The 24,995-nt window shown below is 45.4% G+C and overlaps 1 protein-coding gene across 1 annotated transcript; it reads right to left on the reverse strand.

Annotated features, from left to right (window-relative positions):
* Nucleotides 1-3,573: 3,573 nt before the first annotated feature.
* Nucleotides 3,574-24,372, reverse strand: OLFM4 (olfactomedin 4). Its single transcript, XM_039877346.1, has 6 exons — nt 24,107-24,372; nt 23,964-24,067; nt 19,198-19,350; nt 13,443-13,655; nt 12,287-12,452; nt 3,574-5,614 (listed from the first exon to the last, which is right to left on the reverse strand). The coding sequence occupies exons 1-6, from the start codon at nt 24,357-24,359 to the stop codon at nt 4,812-4,814; spliced, it is 1,692 nt and encodes a 563-aa protein (XP_039733280.1). The 5' UTR covers nt 24,360-24,372; the 3' UTR covers nt 3,574-4,811.
* Nucleotides 24,373-24,995: the final 623 nt, after the last annotated feature.

A 24,995-nucleotide genomic window follows, 5' to 3' on the forward strand; every position in this document is an offset into this window, starting at 1 on the left:
CTGATTCGGACGAGCACAGTGACCTTGGGAGCTGCGTGTGGTCATGGTGGAGCCCCAAGATGAACTAGAATGAGCCCGGCCCCCGAATCGCTGTTTGGAAGGGCATCACGTTGGAAGAGGAGCTCTCCGCCATCAGCGTGGCACCAGACAAGACCACAGTGGCATGTGAGGCGGGGAAACGGTGCTGGGGATGAGGAAGATGTTACGGGAGCAACAACCGAGGACAAAAAGGTCGCCGATGTGAAGGAGGAAAAAAGCTGCTGTTGGTTCAGTCACTGGGACAGCGAGATCGTCCGATGTGGCAGTTACGGCGCCGCAGTCAGAAGGAGTTGTTCCTGCACTGAACTCTGCCTGACGTCAGCCACCGAGGCGGAAGTCAGAGTATGTCACCAGCAATGCTGATATGAAAACATAATAGGCCACAACCCAAAACAACACATGAGCTGGCACAGTCTAGCTAGGAAGAGAGGACATTGGAAGGACTTGGAGTCCACACGCATTTCCTGTATGGAGGCTCAAAGACCGAATTCCTCTGATGCCCTATAAACCCCGGCCCCCGTCCATCACTCCCCCTCATCCTCCACGTACACTGAGCTCCACAGAAGGGCTGAGGTCTGGGAACCACGCTCGGAGTTTCCAAGGTGCCCAGGGGCGGCATCCAAGAGACAGCCTCCCCTCCACGCAGATTGAAAGCCGTCCTCCCCCGCCACTGACCTCGATTCCAAGGGCCGTGGCTTTGAATGAGCTCCAGGAGCAGATGCAGATCTCAAAGACAAGTGGGCACATCCCGAGCTACAGATGTGAGGCCTGGCAACTGAACTGATAACTCGAATGGCATCTCTCGTGGATGAGCCAGGCCAGCTGGTCGGTTCCGCTGGCTGGGAGCGTGCCTGAGGAGCGTGCCTGCCTTTCATTTTCTGATGTGTCGCAATTCACCCTTCTGTTGTTCCAGAACATTCTGGAGCACAGGGGGGTTAATCACGCTTCATGGTGAGACATCTGTTTGAGATGACTCGAAGGCTCAGGCCCAGAACCTCCCTACATCATCCTGAAGGTGGACACACGGTCATCTTCCGTCCACCCATTGTCGTTTCCCTTTTGTTGGTTCATAAACCGAGGGAGGAAGACAAACTCCTGTGGCCGGCAGTGCAAACTAGCCCTGAAAGATAGACATGTTTTACTCCAAACGGAGCACAGCGTAAATACCCACACCTGCTCTCGGAAGGCCGACATTCCCTCCACAATACCACACAGTAAGTGGGAGGACGTGTGCCCCTGTTTCGGTCCTTCTCATGGGGACCGAAAGCGGATGAACGCTGGCCTTCATCTGGGTTTTTCGTGGCTCGGAGGAAAGGAAAATCAGCCTCAGTTTCTGCTGTTCATGTCGCTCTGTCTCTCGGAGTCACGACATGGAAAGGCAGGTTCTGAGGATCGATCTTGGAGTTGAGGACAAAGAGAGGGTGTTCCAGCTTCTCTCATACCACAAGGGCACCTTTTCAGAGAGTCACTCATGGCAACAAGTCTTAAAGGGAAGGAAAAGTAAACCCTGATCTCAGCTAGCTCTACATCTCGTCAGCCCCAGGACCAATCTGAGCCTAAAGTTCGAAATGAGAAATAGGGATAATAACTCCTCATTGAGGGCGGAGCGTGTGCCGAAGACCATATTCAACACTTTACACTCTTAATATCACTTAATGCACCCAACAGGAGTCTGGGGTGGGTGGTTTTATCCCCTTACACACACACACACACAAAAAAAAATGACACTGAGTCTCAAAAAAATTAAAGAACCTACCCAAAGCCACACCATTTGAAAGCTGTAGAAACAAGAGTCAAATCCAGTTTGGCTTGACTTCGAAGCCTGTGCTCTTAAACACTAAGCACCATTCGTTAGTATCAGGACCCACCTAGGCAGAGATGATTGTGGCACAGTAGAGACTGGAGAACAGACATCGAATGAAGCTAGTGGCGGGCAGGGACTTGCAAGTTTTGGAAGTGCTGCCAGGTAGTGCTTGATCGATGCCCACAGCTGGCCCCCTCCGCTGGGAATTCTGGGCCACTAGGAAACACTTATAAGGCAAGTAGGTCACCACAGCTCTCCACGATCCTCAGCCTCCCCCCAAATAATAAAAATGTAGAGAACTCTGAGAGCCACCGGCAAAGCTCAGTCACCCTCTGGGCTAATGTGAGCCCACAGGTTCTCTTTTTCAAGAAGAAACCAGAAAAGGCCACACTCAAGAGGCTACATATTATATAATTCCACGGAAGGAGGAAACAGATCAGTGATTGCCAGGAGGCAGGAGATGGAAATAGGAGTTGACTGTAAAAGGGCACGAGAAAACTTTCTGAGAGGTAATAAAAACATTTCCTATGCTAACTAGGTAGCCCTTACACAACTGTGTACATTTGTCCCATTTAATTTTATGTTTAAAACTGGCAGAATTTACCATATGTAAATTACATCTCCAGAAAGCTGATTTAAATATATAGACACAATTTTTTTCCTCCCAGAAGAAAGCAAGCTGGTGAATCTTGAGCTAAAACGTGTGCTGTGTGCCTGCACCACAGTAAAACCTTGAACCTAAACCCTCTCCAGTGGGGAGACTTGCTGCAGGCGGCAGCTGCCTGATCCACATCCCGTGGGAAGACGTCCGAAGGGAATTTCCAGGCAAACGCTTCTCTAGCACTTAACACGAGCTGATGGCGAGGGCTCCCTCAGCTTCCTGCCTCCTTTCCCGAATCTTCGGAGGTCATACTGTGTATTCAATAGAAACACTCACCTGGAAAATTGCCTAGAGCCAGATTAAATATAACATCACTGTTTTTAACTTATATCTCGCATGACATACCTGTCTTTATCTTCGAATCTGGTTGCATTTTGAAGGCCGTACCTGTCTCTGTGCACGGCTTTGAAAGAGGAAAATCTTGCTAAAAATATTAAATATTGTAGCTACTGCCTTCCTCTAAAGGCTTGGTGTGGATTAAAATGGGATTTCGGTAAGACTAACCACAACAGCGTAGTCTGTCGGTCCTTGCAGTCCTAGGTCACCCTTCCCCCTACACGTGGTCCTTGCAGTCCTAGGTCACCCCTTCCCCTACACATTAACTTCGGCAAAGGCATTTTTCTCTGTCCAGCACGGCCAGTTAGCCCCTTGGCTTTCTGTGCGAGACTTCCTGTTTGGGGACAGTCTAGAGGCTTCTGACCTGTGTTAACAGCGCATTTGGAAAGGGAACACAAGCCACACAAATATAGTCTAACATGGGAAATCAGATCAGTCATGCAAATTAATAAGTACATAAGGTCATATCCCAAAAGAAAATAGTGCAGCCTCATACAACAAAAGCTGCCAGAAAGACTGGACGGTAATGGGAAATGAAAAAGCCAGCCTGATTTTGGCCTCCTTTAAAAGCTATGAATGTGACCCGCCATTAGGTATATAATGTACTCGTCATTGTCACTTGGGAAGTGGCCATTCTCTGTACCTCATAGCAAGGTATGAGTTATTCTATTAAGAGTTCTTAAAAAAAAAAAAAAGAGTAAATAAAACAAAAGACAACTTTCTTAAAGCACGTTTTAATATTTTATTAAAAGGGAAAAAGTACAACATCGAAAGAGCTAACCCTATGGGCCCGGACTCGTGGACATTAAAGAAAAACAGACCAAACCCAGATGACAAAGCCTCCGAAACGCAGATGCCCACACACCTACGGAATACCTACACACTTTCAGTGAATTTTCTACATTTCTTGCTCATAAAAAAAATTTTTTATTTTCTTACAAGTTTCAGGCCTAAACAAAGACAAAAATTGCATGAAACAATCGATATGACTTCACAAGATTCTTACATATGCTCCAGGGCCTCTCTTATAGAACCAGAAATGCTATCGCTTGATCATCCAGTTGTCATCCAGTTTTTTTACCGTCGTAGAGTCATAAAACTAAAAGTTCACGATGAGATAAAAAAAAAAGTAATTCTGTTTATCTTATCATTGTTTCATTTAAAAAATATGGCTAATTTTTTTTTTTAAGGAGGAGGTAGGGAGAAAGTGAGAGGAACTGGTTGCTAAGTCTGCTTCTAACCTTCCGAGCCACCTCTGGAGTGAATTTATGAGACAGGAGAGCTCGCCCGACTCTTATGTTGGTAGACCGTGGGAGAAAAGAGTAATCCAGTGCCTCGTCGGCAGACCCGTCTGGGATTGATCTGCAGCATACAATTTAAAGTATAAAAGCGCCTTTCTCCAGAAAATTCAGAGCATTTTACAAATATAACAGAAGCATGCTAAATTTACTTATCTGCTTGCTGTATACAAAACACCATTCCGATTGCTAGCAAGAAAAACAAAGTTGGAAATTTGGCCCGTGAAGGAGCTTCAGGTATTAACTTGCCTAATTTAGCCCCAGGTTTCCCTCGGGTATGGAGGAATTGGCTGGGCTACGTAAAGCAGCCTGCTCACCGAGCCCTCTCTCCCGCACAAAGAAACCCAGAAGCCACACACAGCTCTCTTTAAATTAATTAATTCCCAGATGTCACCACACTGAAGGCTTCCTTGGACCCATGATGTCCCTAGACCCCTCACAATCTCACCCTGAAAGGATCTGATTTCAGTAGGGAAATGCATCCCAGAAGGCAGATGGCTTCCAAGAGAACTCATCAAATCAGCACAAGTATCTTAAGTCCCTAGTGCAACAGAACTGTGCTCCCAAATATTAGCGCTAAGCAAATAAGCTTCCGGATCCCCTTGCAGGTATCTAAATAAGTGGAGAAGACCATTTTTTCAACAGACATTTTATTTCTGTCTCACCCTAACACCTAAAGAAGTTCCTGCTCAAAGATAAGATCATAATTCAGAAGGTAACCATCATTATAGACAAAAAGCTTCTGGTCGAAAGGATGGTAGTTAATGCTCTGTACCCTTTCCTGCATCTTATGCATTACGATGTCCAGCCTGCCCTCTCTTCCTGTGTTTGTATCATAGTAATAGAAAATCTCTTCTGTTCTGGTGTTCAGTGTACGGGTGGCATACAGAACCCCGCATACCATGAAGGCATTAGAAACAGAGGGTTTATACTGCTTGGTATGCCACGTGTTCAGCACCTCAAGCGTGGTGTCGTTGAGTTTGCTGATCACCATGTTACCAGTGCTGGCCTCAGTTGCATAAATCACCCACAACCCACTCTCATCTACAGCCAAGTCAATATCTTGCCAACCAACATTAGCATATGAAAAGCGGTTATTATAGGCGGCAGCAGGGAGCGCTTGAGTCACAGCCACCGTGTTGGTGGTCAGGTTAATTTTGGCAAGGTTGCCGGTGTTGTACCAGTTGACATACATGTTGTTTTTGTAAACCACGGTCCCACTGCCTTGGCCGTAAGTAATCCGGTACTCCCGAGCATTTGTGTACAATAGCAGATCATCCAGTGTATTGTAGAGCCTGTAATGTTCCAAGAGTCTCCCATCTGTATTCAAAGGCGCCACCCAATACAGCCCTTTGTCTGGATTCTGGGGAGAGTAATCCCGCCCCCAGGCACCGTACTTGTAGGCGAACCCTCTCCAGTTGAGCTGAACTATGGAAGGTTGGCTGATGTTCACCACTCCGCCGTGAGCACAGTTCCCTGGACAAACGAGAATACAAACGGGCCTTCTTAGAGAAAATGAATGACGAGATACAAACCATTTAATATCCAAAGATTGGGTAGCTAGTCAGACATGAGCAACAAGGGGAACGAAGGAATAGGGGCCCAGCCTAGAGACCGCCCAAAGAACACCCCAATGGTACTAGAATTCTGGGTAAGCACATGCGTAGTAGGCAGAGTTATATAGCAGCCAGGTGTCAATCATAATGACCTCACTTGCCAATCACCTAAGAACACCTTTGGAACCACCCATCGCCCCCGTAATATAAGGCAGACATTCCCACTTCTGGGTCCTCTTTTTAGGGCCCCTTTGCATTGGTTATTGTAGTTACAGCGTTGGAACCCTGCGTCTCCTTGGGGCGTGCTTTGTCTTTCTAAAATAATAGTTTTAAAAAATCTTTTCTAAATCTCGCTGAGCTGTGATTCTTCACTGCGTCATTGAGGAAGAACCGAAGAAGAATGCTGACTACACTTCAGCCCCATCGTTACCCCTCTCCCCCCCACTGCTGTTGGGGTGACACCAACTGCCTTCCGCCCCACTGGTAACACTAAGAACCAAAGAAATCCATAAATATTTTTTCTCGGCAAGATTCAAGGACAGCAGTGGTTCTGAGGGAGAAGAGGTGACATTTTCTCTTGGTTTCAGTCTCAATGCAAACCCGCTGGTCGGCTCTAGAAAAAAACAACCTTCTATTTCCGTGGATGGGCTTTCAATCTGGAAAGTGGGGACAGGGAAACTGCCGAGAGACACACTAAAAAGGTTTGAGGGCCCAGAGACAGGAGGGGCGACCTGATAAAATCCAATATATTTTCTTCTACCAGAAAGCATTTTGCAAATATTCTATTTCATTTTTCTTAGAGAAATCAAAAGAGCCAGATCAGTCCAGAACCTTACCCTATTCCCATAAAGTCAGGAGGCGCCACTCGTCAGGCTTGGGGGGAATTGTGATGAAAGAGAAGACTGTCCTGGGGAAGCCCCCTTACCCTTCGCTCTGCTGCCCTTTCCCGGGACCCACACCAGGCGCCAACGCTGCCCCCAGCTAATCTCAGGAGAGAAAATTTTACATACAATGTTTTAAAGAGATAGAAGCATAGACCTATCATGGTGGGATTTCAACCTCGAGAAGCCATGGGAGTCATGTGGAGGCAACATTGCCTCTCTGTGCCCAAAGCACAGCCCATCACTTAGGTCCCTTAGTGATCATCTTGCTGTTTATAACTCGTATTCTACTGCGCCATAGAATGACAGGCAAGTACTCTGTCGTCTCCATACTGATGCTAGGTCTGTCACAATGTGTACAATCAAGTGGGACCAGACTCATCATGGTCCGCTGCATCTACATCCCCCGTAACACTTGGGTGAATGACTCAGGTCCTTCACATTGCGCTCCCTCCGAAATGCCTGCCAACCCAAACGGTTTATGAGCCATAAAATATAAAATAAAATTCTTCCAGGATTTTTATAATAACTATCCAAAGAGTCGAACACATATTTCCTGGGATCTTAATGAATACCCTTAAAGAAGGGGTGAGATCGTTTATTGAATAACGAAAACGTATCCAACTTCAAGTACGTAAATGTATCCAACTTCAAGTACGTTCGAGATCGTTGTCCCTTGTCCCTCATCCTGCTGCCTGAAGCAGAGCAGGCGAGGGAAGGAGAGAGCGGAACCTGAATCGCTGGGTCACGCTCTAAAGGCTCGGAGGGACTCAGGGAGCCATGGTGCGCACGTGGCGAGCACATGAAGTGAGCAGGAGCCAAAAGCAGAGCTCCAAACAACTACCTGAAGTTAGCATTTGGGGAGGCGGGGGCGCTAAGCTCAGAGGCTACGCTGTTGCCTCTGAGTCTCTGCTTCTGACCAAGACGGAAAGATCTACCTATTCCTTTCCTTGCTATACGTCTCTTCCTCGCCCCACCTCATGCAAGGACTGCTCAGAAGTGGAACCGTTACTAGACATTCTGCTTTTATTTTTCCAATCTTCCGGGGCTTTTTGGTCCCAGAATTAAATACGTGCTCCTTAAATGCTCTCATAAATCCGCAGTTGGTGGGAAAGCCAGCCAACCGTACAACAGGTAGAGAAATAAAACCACTCTGTACCCAACTTCAAATAATTTTGCATATCATTAAGCAGAACACAGTCACAGGTTTATTTTAATAATGCATGCGCCATTTCATAAATAAAAAAAGCAGCGTGTATTCAGCCAAGAGACTGTTCTCCACTAAAGAAATAATAAATAAAATTATAAATTATTATTTCTTCTCCTAAAAGTGATCTCTCAGATGAATGCTTGTTTGCTTTTGTTTGTGAAACAATGCATGAATTATTAAAATAAAGTTAGCGGTGTGTTCGGTTTAATGATAACAAAAACTGTTCGAGTTTCCATATGCTACAAACTGGGTTTTCTAGTTAAAATATCTCCCGGAGAACTTATTTATTCAACTACATTTCACTCTGAGGAAATGGAAGAAAGTCACTTTTTTTCTTGCAGGTTAGAGGACTTAGGAATTATTTGCTTAACTGAATCTTGCATTCCTGGAAAGGAACTATCCCAAACCAATAGCAACAAAGTATTTAAGGGAAAGTTATGCTATGTGTAACCAATTCAGAAATTATCACGGGGTGAAAGAAAATAAACTATTCTGTCCTAGATGTGGAAATCCTTAGGAATCAAAATAATCCTCTCTTAAAAATTACTACTACTAATACTACTACTGATAATAGTCATCATGGCTCATCATTTTACGTGTTGGTCAGGAAATTCAAATTACACCTGACATAAATATTCAAACTGTGTGAATTTAAATCTCTTTTCCCCACCTTCCTAAATACTCTCCTGTTCTTTTGGTTATGTCACCTTTCTCATCTTTATCTGACAGGCCATTTCTAGGATGCCGGCTCCGGTGAAAAGGAAGTGGACATAGAGAAGAGAACTAGGCATTGTTGCCAGTGCTACAGACATGGCTATGGCAGTGACAGACCAGTGAAAAGCTGTGGCAGGCTTCCCTGATACCTGGCAGCAAACAGTCTTGGAAACTGAAGCTGACAGCCAGCGTCCACTGCCAGAGTCCCCAACCCCCGCCACCTACCCATGTAACCTAAGCTTCTCCCCACCCTCCTGTATCTCTCACCCCTTTCCAGCCCCTTCGTTCATTTGAAGGTCTTAGAGATTCTCCATCTCCATCCTTCCCATCTCATTCCCTTATCGTGCTGCCACTCACTGGCAGAGCAACCCCTTGCCCAGCCATGATGCAAGAATTGGCGAAGAACCAATGAATCATTTTGCATTTTCCGGTGGAAGAGAACACAGCATAAAACGAAGGGCAGAAGCACGCCTTTAGCTCCTGCACAAGCAAAGAAGCAAAGATAACTTGGCGTTCATCAGGCTGGTGAGTTGTTGGGACTGTCTTGTCACTTCAGGAATCACAGGTGCGCCTTTCTATTAGAGCATCCGTGGAAGGCAGGCTGGTACAGTGACGATATTACCAGACAGATTCGGTGTTTGTGAAATAAAGGAATAGAAGACTAATCGAATCTTGCAAACCTGGCTTACCCACTCTTATCTACCCTGCTACACACCTGAATTTTTTAAAGACCCTGGTGTTTACTTCACAAAACATAAGGCAAGGAACCTTCTACAGGAGTAGCTTTGGTTGGCAATCTCTCCACCATGCAATTTATTAGATATTGCCACGGGATTCTGAAACGATCCTGAGAAGCCACATGATGAGACTTTTAAATACTGTAACTTGGCTTTTTAAAAGTATCATGGTTAGCATTTTTCTAAAGCCAAAGATTAGATGTCTGCAGAGGAAACAATCTTAGATCTATTAATATGCTCTCCTACCTGGGCAAGTGAACTTTATTTGATCCAAGAGAAGAATATGATTGACTTGTGAGAATTAGGCAATTAAAGTGGTCATAATCACAAAATAATTAAAGCTAAATTGACTTTGAATTATTGAATATATGCTACCCAACACTCTGCTCTTCCCTAGGCTTGGGATTTTGGCAGGTCACCCCAAATCCTTTATACCCTGGTCAATCACCAACCATTTACGGAGCACCTATATGTGTCAGCACAGAGCCCGGCGTCTCCAAGCACGGTGGCGAGTGACCCCCGAGCATGCCACCACATTTTGCCTATGCAGTCATCTAGAATCAGAGGGAAAATGGAGAGAGACAGAGCCAGTTGTTTTCAGGGGAAAAAGTTAATGAGCAGAAGGCCAATTATTTTAGATTAGAAAGTTCTATGAAACGAAGCAGAAAAAGATGCCATTTTCAGCATAAACCAAATGCAAAGTGCATTTTATTGAACCCTCACTACATGTCCTGATTCTGAGATCGAGCTGACCACAGGGGTAGCAAACCACAGCAGCAAGGGGCGGGGGGGCAGGGGGGGGGGGTGAGCACAGGATTTCTTCATAGCTGAGACTTGCATATAGTCTTTTTTGTTCCGTGCGACTCTGCAGTCGGACAAGCAGAGAGGCCAGATTTTAAAGTCCCAAGAACAGTGAGTAACTTTAATTAAAGTCTCCGCAGGCTCACAGCTTGTTGGTGCCCGGGGATTTTCCAATTCTGCATCGTCCACCAACCCAAACAGAAAGAGAGCAAGTGAAAGAAATTGATTTAAAAACATGACAAAAAGTCGGTTTAATACAAACCTCATAAATATAATATGAACAAAGCTGGAGGAGGGCCAAGCGGCTTGGCTGAGGTCCAGGTACGGCCCAAGCTGTAGGAAAGTGTGAGGAAAGCTGGGTCCAATTTGCTTAAACAACACAGCTGGGCTGGCTGACGAAGTGTAAGTGTGAGGGCCCAGGGGAAAGTTCTGGGGGAAGGAAAGTTCTAGCAAAAATAACCCAACAGACTCACTTGTTTTCCTCCTTAGACATAGGCAGTGTGTTTCCTCCCCTACTACCGACCTTGAGTTATGACCTTGAGTAATGACACCTGACACTCTAGGTCCTGAGATGACCAGGAGGTAAGGCGCCTGGCATTTCAGCCTCAGCTGTCACTGACTACCTGTGTGGCCTCAGGAAAAGCAGCAGCATCACCATCCCAAGTCCCCTCTTCTGAGACATGAGGGGCCTGAGCTAGATGGCCCTGAATGTTCCTTCCTGCTGTAAAATGTCCTTATTCTAAGAGATGCATAGAAAACTGAGCAGGAAAAATCTATCCCACAGTGAAGATTTGCTGAGGTTAAACAGAAAAATCTCGCTCAGGTATTATCGAGGGTGGTCGTTGCTCCAACTCCTCCCTCAAGGAGCCGGCAGAATGAGCTCTTACTTCAAAAGCATGTTGACACCTCGGACCCCAGACCCAATTTAGCCTCAGCTTGTTACAGAGGACAGAGCGTGGCCTTTGTTCTAAATCTCCTCTGTATGTCATGCTATGACCGATTCCCAACAGCAGAGGGAGGCAGAGAGTCCCCGTACAACCCTACAGCGGCCTCTAAAGCCTCACAGACACCAGCTACACTGACAAGGATCCAAAAGGCAAGGCCTAAAAGGAAACAGGCTGTGACGATAGGAATTAATGAAAATAGCGAGAGCTGTACCGTCCGATGAGAAGATACGCCCCGTTCACGACCTGCGGAGATTGGTCCCCTCTGACACGAGTGTCTCTAAAGGACAGGGCCACGTGCTGCAGCTAAGAGGATGCCTTTAGGTCACCTGCAGGGACATGCTGAAGCGTACAGGCACCTAGCACTGCCTTTGTTCGTGCAAGGTTTTCACTTCGCTTCTCCTCATTAATAATAACAACCATCGCCAGCATACACGTGCCAATCACAGAGCCACGAGCTTCTCCAGCCTGTGTCATTAACCCTCACAGCAGCCCTGCAACGGAGGCTCTGCCATATCCTCCCATTTGACACGTGAGGAGATGAAGGACCCTTTTGCTGGGACCACATAGCTGGGAAGCTCAGGCCTTTGGGGTCCCAAAGCCACACTCCGGACCCTCACACTCCACTGCCTCCATTCACGTTCACGGGGTACTTACGGAGCATTCACGGCTAGGCTATACTTGACCAGGAGGATGATTCATTAGAGAGCGAGATGCCCTCCAAGAACTCAGTCCAGGGGAGATGCCAAGACTTACCCACCAGTACAAAACGCGTGGGGCCATCAGTCAAACCCTCCCTGAAGCCCAGGACACACCATACAGCAGGTGCTCGACATGCACTTAAGAACAGCACGAAGGAAAAATAAGGAGGCAGGAGGGGGGGCGGGGCAGGGAGAGAGGAGGGAAGGAAGATTCCAGCTGTAACCCCAGCTCATCGCGTAAACGAGCCCATCAGCCCTGACAGTCCCCAGACAGTGCGGACGGACGCTGTGCAGGCTCCAGCGGCTTTCGCCAGGCCCCTGGCAGCCACCGCATCTGCACGCGGATGTTTATCCTGTTAATGAACGCGGAGGGGGTACGTGTAACGTGAGGATTTCATTTCAGATCGACTCATTGTTCACGTTTTTCCTCTGTGAGCCCCAGTATGTGACAGTAAGTAGAGCAACTAGGGGAAGAGGTTCAAACGCACGGAAGAGTCACCCAGAACTGCAAAAATCCCTTGGGACTCTGTGATCCCGAATCCCTCCTCCACCCTGCGCTGGCCCCTCGAGGCCTGGTTCAAGGGCAGGTGAGGGGCGCACTCACCTGGAGAGGGAGGAGGCCCGGCCAAGGCCACCGGGACGTTTTCACCTTTAGAGGCTTCACATTCCTTGAGTTTGTTCTTCAGAGCTGCAATTTCCCGGCGAATCATAAGAACATTGTTTTTGTCTAGTGTCTCGAGCTTCTCTACCAGGAGAGTCATATTCCTTATCTAAGGAAATAAAATTCAGAGTGACTTTACGCTATTGTACAATTTCTTTCATAAACATTCCAGAGCTGAATTTGTCACTTAGTGAAACATTGCCAGAGAATCCACCCGAGATTCTTCTGAATGGTTTCATTTGGAAGAATACACTTTACGGTTTAGCGTGAACGCCTGTCACATCTCAGGGCAGGTGTGTGTGACAAGGAGAAAAAGGCCAAGATTTTGAATAGTTTTAATAACAGAGCACAGGCTCAGTCTCTGCATCCACGAATGTCCATTAAAGTTCATTTCTCATAATCTTCCCCATAAACTCGTGTTTCCTCGTGTTGTACCATAATTAAGTTTCTCATAAACGGTGAGAACCAAAGAAAACTCAAATTCTAAAATATATAACTAGAATTCTCAACTATAGCCCATGTCATGACTGTGCTAGTGAATTCTCATTGACATAAATCACCCAACCAAAACATTAGTCCGATGGTCTTTATCCACAGAGTTTAAAAGACTTCACTAAAACATATAAGACACCCCTTTAAAAAAAGGTTGTCAGTATGTGGTGACCAGTTCCAAAAGGGATCAAGGATGACATGAACATTCGAAAGGAGAAACAAACCTAGCAACTCCAAAATCAGGTCAATTGTGGCTTCCTAGTTCCATGAGGATAAAGCCAGAACAGAGAAGACAGTTGATCAGGCTTGGCCATGGAGTTGCTCGGATTTATATCAGCGCCTTTCTAGAGATATCGAAAGGCCATTTGGTTCTGGGGCAGAACGCTGATCATCAGTGGACACCTGCTCCTCAGTCAACATGTTCCCAAAGTGCTAAACTTACTATTGAAAGATGGGTGTCCATAGAAAGCAGAACACGGACTATGCCATGCAATCATGAGAGAGCACAGGATTAGAAATCGGAAGAGAGAGACTCACACCCTGGTCCTAGCTCTGATGGCTGAAAAGGTTCATCACTGATACACAGAGAAGCGAGTTCACTCCGTACCTCTACCTCCAGCTGGTCGATGATTTCTGAGCTTCCAACAACACTGCCCTTCAGCCGGATGATCAGTCTCTCCATCTCCTTCACTTCTATCTTGATCAGCTCAAACTCCAATTCAGTGTAAGAAATGGTATCTTTTTCCATGATCTCTATACGGACAGTTAGGTTTGAGAGTTTCTTTTCATAGATACTGATTAATCGGACATACTCCTTCACCTGAAAAGGAGTCAGAAAACTCAAGTCAGTTCCCAGGGTAATAGCATACAGTCTTTCTCCACTATCAAGCCCTTGCTGTCAATCATTTTTTTAAAGAAATGGATCAAAAATATTAATAATTATATCTTTTTCTTAATCTATCCAAATGCAGACTAAAAAGAACTTGTTACTACGATTGACTACAATTAGTCTATTTTTACATAGACTAAAAATACATTTGCTTCTGAGTCATCATTCAAGTACATTTTCATCTCTATTTTAATGTTTGACGATATTAGCTCTGCAAACTAAACTGGTTTGAATCAGAGTCTCTTGCCCTCTCTACTCCCCTGAAACCACATGCTCTAAATCAGCGTTTTCCAACCTCAGCACTCCTGACATTTGGGGCTAGATTATTCTTTCTTGTGGGGGGCTTTTTCATGTTATAGGATATTTAGGGGCATCCCTGGCCTCCAGACTCCAACAGCACCCACCCAAATCCCAGCTGTGACAATAAAAAAAAAAATGCCCCAGAGTTTGCTAAATTTCCTTGGCGGCAAAATCACGATCAGCAGCACCACCACCCTGCCTCCATTTAGAACCACTGCTCTAAATCTGAGTATTTCTAGAAGAAGGAGAAATGCACTACGTAGAATTCCTTCTTTGATCACCATTTGCATTGAGCTTTGAGCCCCTCTGCCTTTTATGAAGTGGCATAAAGACCCAACTTACTACATATTATATGAATATATGTGCAACTGTGAAGTACACATTTCATTAAGTGCACCCACATTTATTCCAAGAACTGATTATTGCAATCAGACCTTTAAATTACACATTTGTTGCATATATTTGAATGTCTGATCATTAAGTGAAAATACTTCCCAAAATTCCCTTGGTGGTTTAGCATACGATCGGAATCTCCAAATGGATATTTCAATAAACACAGTTAGCGGTCCTTTCTGTGTCTGATCGGTAAAAGAAACGCCATGGCTTTTCCAAGGACCTGCTCATTAAAAGTTGCTTGTTTTAAATTCTTTTTAACAATTGGAACATAAGCAGTGCTTTCACCCTGACTGTGCTAATGTCAAGGAGCTGGTCTGCAGTGCCTAGAGGAGCTCAGAGCCCGAGATTGTCCTCTGATCCCTCTAATACTAAAGGCAGCCCTAACTTCTGTCATTTTGGCCCTTCCATTTAACCCCACTGTGCAAATTACTATAGACTCGTAGGCCACAGACCTAAAGGGCTAGGGCTTCAGGCAAAGAAAATTTTAATGAAAGTTGAAAATGCAGCCCTTGGCACTGCTGGTGTATTTCCTCAGGCAACTGATGCTCCCTCCATCAGATTGCTATCCCTTGGAGAATGATAAAGCTTATGACATTTTGGCAGATAAGGAGTTTTATTTTATATAGAGAATATATATATGTTTATATATATATTTAGATATATGTCTATATAAAACAAGTTTCCTTCAAAAGTACGTAAGATAGCCAGGTTTCGATTTCTAAAAAAAAAAAAGGGCATAAAAACTTGCCCATAACCAAATAATAATAATAATAATAGTAATAATAATAAAGTGCCAATCCATTGCAGAAATGGAAGCTTGCGAAATGAATATTCCCGTTGGCATTTGGTCTTGCCAGTTCTTGGAACAAATGAAACGCCCTCTGCTTTCCTGGAACATTTCGATGGCACATCGCAGCTGTCGTTCCACAAAAATGAGTGATTCAACTGTCATCTCTGCTAAATAAAATGCGGCTCCCGCTGAAAACCAAGGCATAACCTGGAGTCTGCAACCTACGAGAATCTGCGGTGAACCACGGAAAGAAAGGTCTCTCAAGATCTGTTTGGGGGAAAAGCTTGGCTTCTTTTAGCTGACATTTAAAGGAAAGCTCGGTGATGTGCTAGAAAACTGGAGTCATCTATGGGGCTATGGAAGGGCAGGGGAGAATTCGAAGATGGGCCAGAAAAACTTCACAGGGCGAACTTTACGAATATCAGCAATTGCTGGTACACGCCTTTCACGTGTGCAGATGTCGAGATGGTGTGACGAGCTCCGAGAACATCCCACTCTCTCTGGAAGCTGCAATCTTAGCAGCTTCCCTGGATGTGTAACAAGAATATGGGTCTGACCCTAAGGGGACACGCCCCGTGTCACTATCTCGACCACGTGGCTTTTCATCACCAGAAGTTTGAGCTTTACGAGATTCATCAATGTTTACCTTTAAACCACCAGCTTAACATTCAGAGCTTCCATTCTTTTATTTGTTGGGCATATGTTATGTCATTGATGGGTTCTAAGAATCAAAGGTTGTTTGGGGGGTGGTTTGCTCTGTATGATAAATGTGGTTCTATGATAAATAAGGATGCGGTACAGTGGGCTATTAAGCTAAAAAACTGGTCTAGCTCATGTTTCTGCCAGTTCCCCAAAATCTGTGATCATAACTATGGCCAGATTATTTGAAATAAGTAAATGTACTCTGCAGCATACTCTTATTTTAATAAATCCTTAAAAATAAATGCAACAAGATTAAATGTGAATTGATCATCACAGCATATGAAGACTTCAGAGCTACATCTACTTAAACTCAAATCTGACCAGTACTTACTGGGCAAATCAATTTCTCTAAGCCTTAGTTTTCTCCTATAAATTGGGGGTAATGGTATCAAGTTTACAAAATTATTGTGAAGACTAGAGCTAATATATATTAAGTGCCTAGCATAAAGGATGCCCTATAAATTACAGCGATTATTAGTGAAACAGTGATTTCAGTTTTTTTCAATCTGACCTTTTCATTTAGTACATCTCACTGCACAAAACATTGCTCAATCAATGTCGTTTGTTTATGGGTTGCCTAAATGTCTCGCAGGCTACCTCAACCTTCTCATGCATGAGGATATGTTAGCAAATGCTCAATATTAAAAAACTTGCCCCAAAGACCATAAGCTGCCATAGAAAGGAAATCCTGAGCTGCCTTTCGTGTGGTCCCTTTCCTAAGCATAGTGACAAGAGGACATATCATAAACAACAGAAAATAATAAAACGCTTTCAGCATCTTAGGTAGAGACATAAGTCTCTTCTGTGTACTGGCAGATAATGAATCGACATAAGGCAGTCAAAACCCTTCTCTACCGGCCTTCCCGAATGGGCATTCATTCCCCCAGGCCTCGGTATAAACGGTGATTTCCAAGGCAACCTAGGGACAGCTATAATAATTCACCTGCAAATTCAAAAGCCCTCGGCAGAAGAGATGACTTGGGATTTGAAGGCATTAGTGACCTCCTGCATCTCCTCTTGCATCTGCCCTGGAGGATGGTAGCTGCACAGCCAGGAGCAAAGAGAACCGAGATTCATTCTGAAGACCCAAGCTCCTGACCTGGCTTCACCAGCCGAGAGAGCAACCAGCTTTACAGTTATGTCTATTTATCTTTCTTAACCTCAGTTTTTCCATCCCTACAATGGGAAGGAGATTAGGGGCCTATCTGCCTTAACGGGCGGCTTGACAGTAGAACGGAATCACAAACATAAAACACAAGCATAATGAGTTACTGTTATTGTCATCATCGTCTGTCACACGGATCTCAGCCGGCAGGAGAATCTCTTCCTCAAGCCCCGAGAGCGAATTTTTTTTAGGACCAGCTACTGATGATTTCAGAATTAAAAGTTTTCCCACCTACTCTGCACTTCTCCTCTGCCAATTATTAGCAAGGCAGATGCCACCTGTCTCCCTCACGGAATTGGAATTAAATGTCCTGTATTCACAAACCTGGCAAGCTACCTGCTCTCTCCGGAGCATCATGGGGTTTCACACACTGCCCTTCACACTCCTGCCAGCAGAGAAGACATGCAAATCAGCAGCTCCCACTATTTCAAAGCGAATGACTCTAACTGAAAAGATCTTTACCTAGGATTTTCCTCCGCCTGTTATGTTTTTATGCATAACTTCTTATCTGTACTTGATTATGCTGGAATAAGGCTATGAATATTAATGGTCGGAATTTATAATTTAGTGCTGTGCCTTTTCTGCTGATTAATTCAAGGACATTTTAGTTCTTAAAAAGCTAGTTTCCTGAAGTACTCAAATACATTTTCCTGGACACTCATTTAAATTTAGAATCTTTATCTACCAATTCAGGTTGAAAGCAGGGTGTCGGCCTCATCGTAATTTTTGTCTTAAATGATAACCATGCTGGATGTTGTGGTAGCTAAACTTAAATTCCTCAGGAAAACTTATTTTGAATCTTGTAGGAAAGCTGGAGCTCCTTGTAAATTCATGGAGTCGTTTTAAATCATGTATAATGTGGTTATGGCCTAGCGCGGACTTCACCTATGCAGAAGATGGGAGCATTTCTAATTGATTTTTAACTCGGCTAAAGAGGCAGAAAGGGTCAAAACGGGAATGCCAACTCCCATTGCCCCAGCTACCTCAGAGAAAGGCAAACCCCGTAAGATAACGTCCTCTAGAGGAAAGTGGGAATCGGGTTCAAAGTCAAGGTCTTTACCAAGGCTGAGTGACCTATGAGTCTGGAGTCCCACTCCGGGGAAGCCTTCCGTTTTGGTCTAATGCTGGACACGTCGAATGCAAGGTTCTTGCTGAGACGATAGGAGACAACCAACAAGAAAGAGAGACAGGGAGAGGGGGTGGAGGGAGAGAGGGCACCGGAAAGAGGAAATAAGAGGAAGAGAAAGGAAAAGAGGGAGGAAGGAAGAAGGATAAGAGGTGGAAGATTCGGGGCAAGGGAGGAGACGGAAGAGGAAGAGGAAGAGAAAGAGCCCTCCAAAAGTAAGAGAAGACCAGGGAGAGTTAAAAAAAAAAAATTAATAAGGAAAAGGAATGAAAGATTAGGAGGGATGGACAAGGGAAAGCATCAAAGCGAGGGAGAAAAACAATTTAAGGGAAGAAGGAATGACATAGGAATAGAAAGAAAAAGTGAGAGAGAAGGAAGATAAAATATAAAGAGGAAGGAAAGGAAAGAATGCGAAGCTTGGTGAAGGACGGAAGATCAAGAACAAAAAACAGCAAGAAACAACAACAAAACGAAATAAAAATTGCAGAGCTGGGGTTTGCAGGGAGAGCTCGGGGCCTCTTTCCAACCACATAAGCGCCACCGTATTGAAGCGAGTTTATCCATGGCTGGAATAGCCTCGGTCTCGTTTTCTCCCTGTGCCCTCATTTTTCCTGCTATGAAGAACTCCATGTAAGTAACCACGGAGCCTCCGCAGGATGCACACGTGCCGTCTCTGATACAGCGAGGAGCGGCCACGGCCAAATCCCGAATGAAAAGTGTTTTGTGCACTCACAACACAAACAAGAACAGACTCATAAACACAGGCAACGGATGGTGGTCCCAGAGGATAAAGAAGGTGCGGGTAAAGGGCGTTCCCCGGAGCAGGTAGACTTTGGGTGGTGAGCACGCCAGGGACAGTACCCGGATGTCAAAGTATAATGTACGCCTGGAAATTATGCATATAATGTCACCCAATACATTTAATTTTTTAAAAGTGTTTTGTTTGTTCGTACATGGTCAGGTATTGTCAAAAGAGGGGGAAAAAAATGCTTACTCTCAAAAGCTCTGTCTCGAACTTCTCGGAGAGAGTGTGAGCTATGAATTCCAGGCGTTCCACTCTGTCCGCGGGAAAGGTGGTGTCTGGCAGGGTGATGGAGCACAGGCAGGCCCCGTTGTCATCCTTGGAGCCGCTGAAATTTGAAAATGGCTGTAAATAAAAATAAGTTCGACATCAGTAATCGGCTGAGAAATGGGCTTTTTGGCAGCTGGAGTGACAGAAACTGGCTTCTCAAAAAAGTCCTTAGAAGCAAGCACGTGGAGTCCAAACTATAAATGAATGGAATCATAGGAGCAGCCAAAACCCCCTGTTTCACAGGCAATGACTACACGTAGCCTTTTAGCCACATCTGCACCTGTCGCGTTAAACCACTATGTCAGCCGCCTTTATCTCAAGGATGATTTTTCTTTCTCGAAGAGTCTTAAAGCAAATTATTACTGTTCCTGTGTAAGGAAAGGGAAATAAAGAATGGATGAGGGTTTGATTTCCAATTCTACCATTTCCTGGGCGTGAAGCCCCCGTAAGTCTGTCTCCTCCTGTGACAAACAGAGAGGACCTACTTCACAGGTTGTCCTCCAGAGTGACCCAGATGTAAACCAAGGCCCTGGCCACGGTAGGTGATTCGTCAGGATCACTTTCCTTTTCCTTCACTTCCTCAGCTTTATCCCAATCCTAACTCCATTCCTCCCGGTAGGAATGAGGAAACCTCAAGGATGTGGGTTCCAGTGAAAATATACAATGCAAATTCACATCCTCTCTTCACCCGGGAAATTGTATAATTAACACCCTTCAAAATGGAAACAAACCAGGCGTTGGTTAAAAACCGAACGACGTATGTCTGAGTTTGAAGGTTCCGTGCAAATTTTTGAAAAGTTTTGTAGCTTACCACTTGCAGAAAAGTCATTTCAAAATATTTGATGTTTCTTTAAAATATTCAGGCTCACACTTTGGTGCCGCCGCATATTTTAAAGTGACGGGTTTGAAAGATCCTGTTTTTCTTTTGTCCCCTTTGAACTTCCCCAAGGGGATCCCACGATTAACATTTTTTTATTATTATTATTATTACTACTGTTGCCTTACAGAGTAACTCTTGGGAGCAGATTGGCTGTGCCTTTCCATGGTCTCATCTGATGGGCGGAGGGGAGCAGCCCAAAGCTCACCTGTGGAGCATCAGCCTGAAATGTCTCTTTCTGAAACAACCAAGAGGCGAGCGATGGTTTGCAGTATGAGAGATCCAGTAGATGCCTCTCAAAGTTCAGGAGGTCAGCTGGCTGCAGCTGAGGCTGTGTACCCTGTGCATTTAACGTTCACTGACCTCCATGATTCCTGAACAAGATGGACCTAGATGCTTCTATAATCAAGATTTATTCCACTGGTGACCCCTCAGCCAATAATTTAGGCTTTTGCAACTAAGTTGTTTGTTAATTTAACGTAATCTTTTTAGGATAAGCAGAAAGAAATATACGTGTACACATATACAAATTATTTATCATTTGTACCTAAAACTCTCTGTGCCAAGTAAATTTCTGACAATGGCCTGAATTTCTTTGCCAAACACACCGTACACCTGCAGAAACTGGGGAGTAGGAAGGAGAGACAAGCAGGTTTATGCCGAACACCGGGACTGGGAGGGGCTAAGTGAAGGGTCTTCACCAGGGATGAGTACGGGCTGGACAAGCTATCCTGGGAGCCTGGCAGGTAGGCCAGCTTCCCTTGGAGCCAGCGTTATCATTCCCTCTGAAGGTAGAAAGACTCCAGCTCAAGCATGCCAAGGTTTTTACAGAAGGACCAATACATCATGGACTTTTGAAGAAATAGCTTATTAGATTAACTGTCTACCAAAAAAAGAAAATCTTGCGTTGCATTTTGACAAGGGAAGTTAATTAGCTGCACAAGACAGGGTTGGGCCATTCTTCAAGTTCTCTGAAAAGCTCTGTCAACTCAAAAACCAGGGGAGATCGTCAAGCAATCTCAGATAATCAACCGGAAACCATGAGCTAACAACTTTTAATCCTGAAGTTCACCTGAAAGGCAGGCAAATAATTATGAGCCCTGCTGACAGCCATTCCATGGCTCTGTCGAACATCTCTGCCCCAGTGCTGTGGACTCCCCAGCTGCCGTCCTGCTTATCATCAGCCCAGCGTGCTCAGCTGACATCAGAATGGTCCATAAGTTTGATCAGTGTCTCCCATTAGAGATATTTCTGCTCCTCTCTTTCAAAGACAATGAAGCTAATGGTGATGGGTCTCTCTCTGCGGTGAATGCTTAAACTCTATGTGCGTGTAGCCTGGGGAATGAGACAGATAAGTGTTTGTCCCTTTGGTTAGTAGAAGGGTATGTGATCTCCCTTGTAAGGGACAAATAGGACCCTGTGTGCACACAGGACGCCTTACACTGGTAGGTCCTCACTCACTCGGCACGTGTTCAATTACTATTTACCAGTGTCTACAATGTGCCAGGGTCTGGTGTCAGGGAGATGAGCAAGACCCGATTCCTGCCCATTTTCATGATGAAAGCCATAGTTGTCTATTTTTTTGACCAGCCCCTTAGCCTGATGACGAAAACACATGACTTTTTCTGTTTGTGGCTCTGCCAGTCGTGGAGCAAAGCATGGAGCCTTCTCTCAATCTGCGAAGAAACGAATTCCCTTCATCGGAGGGTGACCTCTGAGGCATGTAGGGTGCTCTGAGCACTACAGGAGAAGGTATGACTCACATTTGTGATCTGAGGTTGCAGTTGGCTCTAACTAGCAGCCGAGCCTAAGTGCTTGTAAAGATTCAAGGCATAAAATAATGGTATTCAACATTTTCAAAGTGTAGAAAATAATACATTTGGAACTTGGTCAAATACAGTTATAAAGGGGGTTTCCACCACTTTCCAAAGAGCTCATCAAGCTGACAGCCTGCCCTAGAAAAGGGTTTATAGTGGATGTGACACCTAGTCTGCTGTAAAAAAAAAAAAAAAAAAAAAAAGTTGGAATCGTGATACTGACCCACCAGAGGAAGTAAGCCAGGAAGGAAATTAAAACCTCTAAGTGCAATTGAACTACCGTTTCTTATCCATTTTTAAATATTTGTCTCCTTACCAAACAACAGGCATTCAGATTTCTCTATTTCTTGACCTATATGTTATTTTCTATTATTTTAGCTGATTATCTCACTCAAATGCTGATTTCTGATTGATGAGAAGCTTCAAAATAAATTATTGTTACCTCATTAAAAAAAAAAAATGCCAACAAGTTCTATAGTAATTTCCCCCACCCCTTCCCTGAAAAAAATCTGATGCATCTCATTTCTGGCTACAAAAAAAATCTTTGTGCATATTCATGATTCCCAAAGCCTTCTCCTCTTAAAACTTAGCAGTTTTCATCTACACGCCATGAAAATACCAGAAGCTGCATAGAGATGGTCGAGAGCAAGGGCAGACTAAGTTTGAGCTATAGAACTTGCCAGCTTAGTAACCTTAAGCCAATGAGGTCACCTCTCTGAGCTCAGTGTTTACATCTCTAAAATGGGATTGTTAATTTTAACTACCTCTTAGGGATAAATAAGATAATATATATCATTTACTTAATGTAGTCTTAGCATTTATTAGGCACCCAATGAACACCATTGCTGCCATTTCCGGCTGAGTTCTATACAAACCATCTGTTAATCAACACATTTTTATTGCCTATGTGGTCCCGATGGTAAAAAATGAAACAGGGAACAAAAGCCTCCCCCCAACCACCTTTTCCCATTGGCCCTTCCGTTCAGACGTGATCATGTCAACAGTGACCTGACCTGTGATTAAAGATCATAGAAACACAGCAGGATGGGCTTTGGGGGAGTTAAGACTCCCCCACCCCAAGGCACATGTTGTCAGAGAAAGCCCGGGTTTTGAGGGCAAAGCTCCCACCGAGAGGCCTGGAGCTGGTGTGGGCAGAGGCGAGATGAGGAACCGCTTCTCGCCTCCCACCTCTACTTTCCATCCGTCTTCCCATTTCTATAAAAGCCCAGAGGGCTCATCCCCCTAAGACCTGGGCTCACTACTGTCCTAGTGATGGAGCCTCTGGCTGGACCAGTCCCTTTCTAGTGGATGGTTTGGTTTGTGGGTTTGTTGGTTCGTTTGTTGCTACTTCTGTTGTTCTTTTCAGCTGCAAATGGCTCTAAGAATTCCCTGTAAGGAAGACTGGAAAAGAACTATTATTCCTCCGGGGAGATATCCGCTGTAATAGCACTTTCCTAGAAATCAGGGACCCTTCCCCCAACTCTGTCACCCATCCCCCTTACGAACTAGGCTCAGAGAAACTGGCAGGGCTCCAAACAAAGGGCTGTGGCTCTTACTCCCTCCAAGGCTTCACCACCTGTCCGCAGGGTCCCCACTGGGCAGCAAATCAACTGGACAAACCTTTCTGGAGCTACCGCTGCCACGACCCCTTACCTAAGCGTTCTCATGCGGATAGAACTTGAGCATCTGGTCCTTTTAAAGCCCCTGCCTGCCCCCGCCCCCATTCTAAAGTGGAGCCAGGTTAGAGACCTTCTTAAAAGCTTAGATTGCTTCCTGGAACTCCCCAGCTGGAGAACCGAGATGTCATCTCTCTCGCTAACAATTTAATTATTTCACCCAGGTTTTAATTCATTTTCATGGCGCCTACAGTTCACAAAGGGAGTCGTAAATCTTTTCGATTGCTCAGGTCTAGCCATCCATGAAATCATATTCAGGTCCCCAAAAAACGAGAGGAAGGGAATGAATGTAGCTCTTGGACTCTGGAGCCTTCTCACCTGGGGCACAGAGCCAGAGCCAGACCTGGTGCTGTCGCCTGACCTGGACCTGTTGAAGCCAAAGTCTCTGCTGGAGCTGGAGCCGCTGCCAGAGCTGAAGCCACCACTAGAGCTGGAGTAACCCCTACTGGAGCTGAAGCCACCACTGGAGCTGGAGCCGCCATAGGTTCTGGAGCTAGAGCTGGAGTAACCACTACTGGAGCTGAAGCCACCATGGGAGCTGGAGCCACCATGGGAGCTGGAGCCAGAGGTGAAGCCAGAGTTCAAGTCAGAGTAGGGCGAGGAGCTTGGCCTCCAGTCAGGGGTCAGGGGCTCCAAATCCCCTGAGTCCCCTGCGGCCACAGACGGGCCCAGAAGGAGCAGAAGGGCTAGCAGGGCGGGGAAACCCAGCCTCATCTTGCTGCTGGCTGGAGCGGCTGGCTCCTAAAAGGATCCCAGGGGGTAATTATAGTGCCCAGGGGGGATTTCCCCACTGCCCCTTTGTGGGGCAAGAGGAAGCCACCAGGGAGCACGTGACAGCCTGGGAGGGTCAGGACACCCAGGAATCTGAGTCACCTCCACACCTTGTCACCGAGCCCCAGTCTGTCAGCTGCCCTTGGATGTGGTTATCGCTTGCCAAATACAAACTTAAATGTGCTTTTTCAAGCCTGCTCTCTGGTTTCCAACTTGATACTTCCTTGAAAGAGACCAGATCAAAGCAGTCTGTGGATGAGATGGAGCTGGGAGGCTCCAGAAGGAAAAAAGTGACCCTCCATCCTCTCTGTCCTTTGCCCAGAAGCCCCTTCTGTCGGCCCGTGTCACTAAATGCTGCTCTCCAGAGACAGGTAGGGAGCTCAGCTAGAAACTGTGACCCCCGGTGTGTGATGCCCCGTTCAGCTGCTGCTGTCAGGCTGTGTCTGAAGTCTCCTTGGCAGAGTCAGCGCTCTAGACAAAGTTCTCTCAACAAGCCCGCACTGAAGGGGGCCCAGCAGTGTGTCGTTACCTGGAAATTCAGTTAGGGCTCAGCACATCACACACTCCCCACCATGGGCT

This window comes from Pteropus medius, unplaced genomic scaffold, assembly GCF_902729225.1.
Source record: "Pteropus medius unplaced genomic scaffold, Ma_sr-lr_union100, whole genome shotgun sequence".
Lineage (NCBI taxonomy): Eukaryota > Metazoa > Chordata > Mammalia > Chiroptera > Pteropodidae > Pteropus > Pteropus medius.

What these genes read in the sequence shown, in the direction of transcription:
- OLFM4 (XM_039877346.1), bottom strand. Translation starts at nt 24,359, where the DNA reads ATGAGGCTGGGTTTCCCCGCCCTGCTAGCCCTTCTGCTCCTTCTGGGC. An exon ending in TGGCGGCTCCAGCTCCAGTG is followed by an intron (nt 24,068 to 24,106) that starts GTGGCTTCAGCT and finishes CCAGCTCTAGTG; the next exon opens with GTGGCTTCAGCTCTGGCAGC. An exon ending in CGGGCCTCCTCCCTCTCCAG is followed by an intron (nt 5,615 to 12,286) that starts GTGAGTGCGCCC and finishes TCGTTTGTCCAG; the next exon opens with GGAACTGTGCTCACGGCGGA.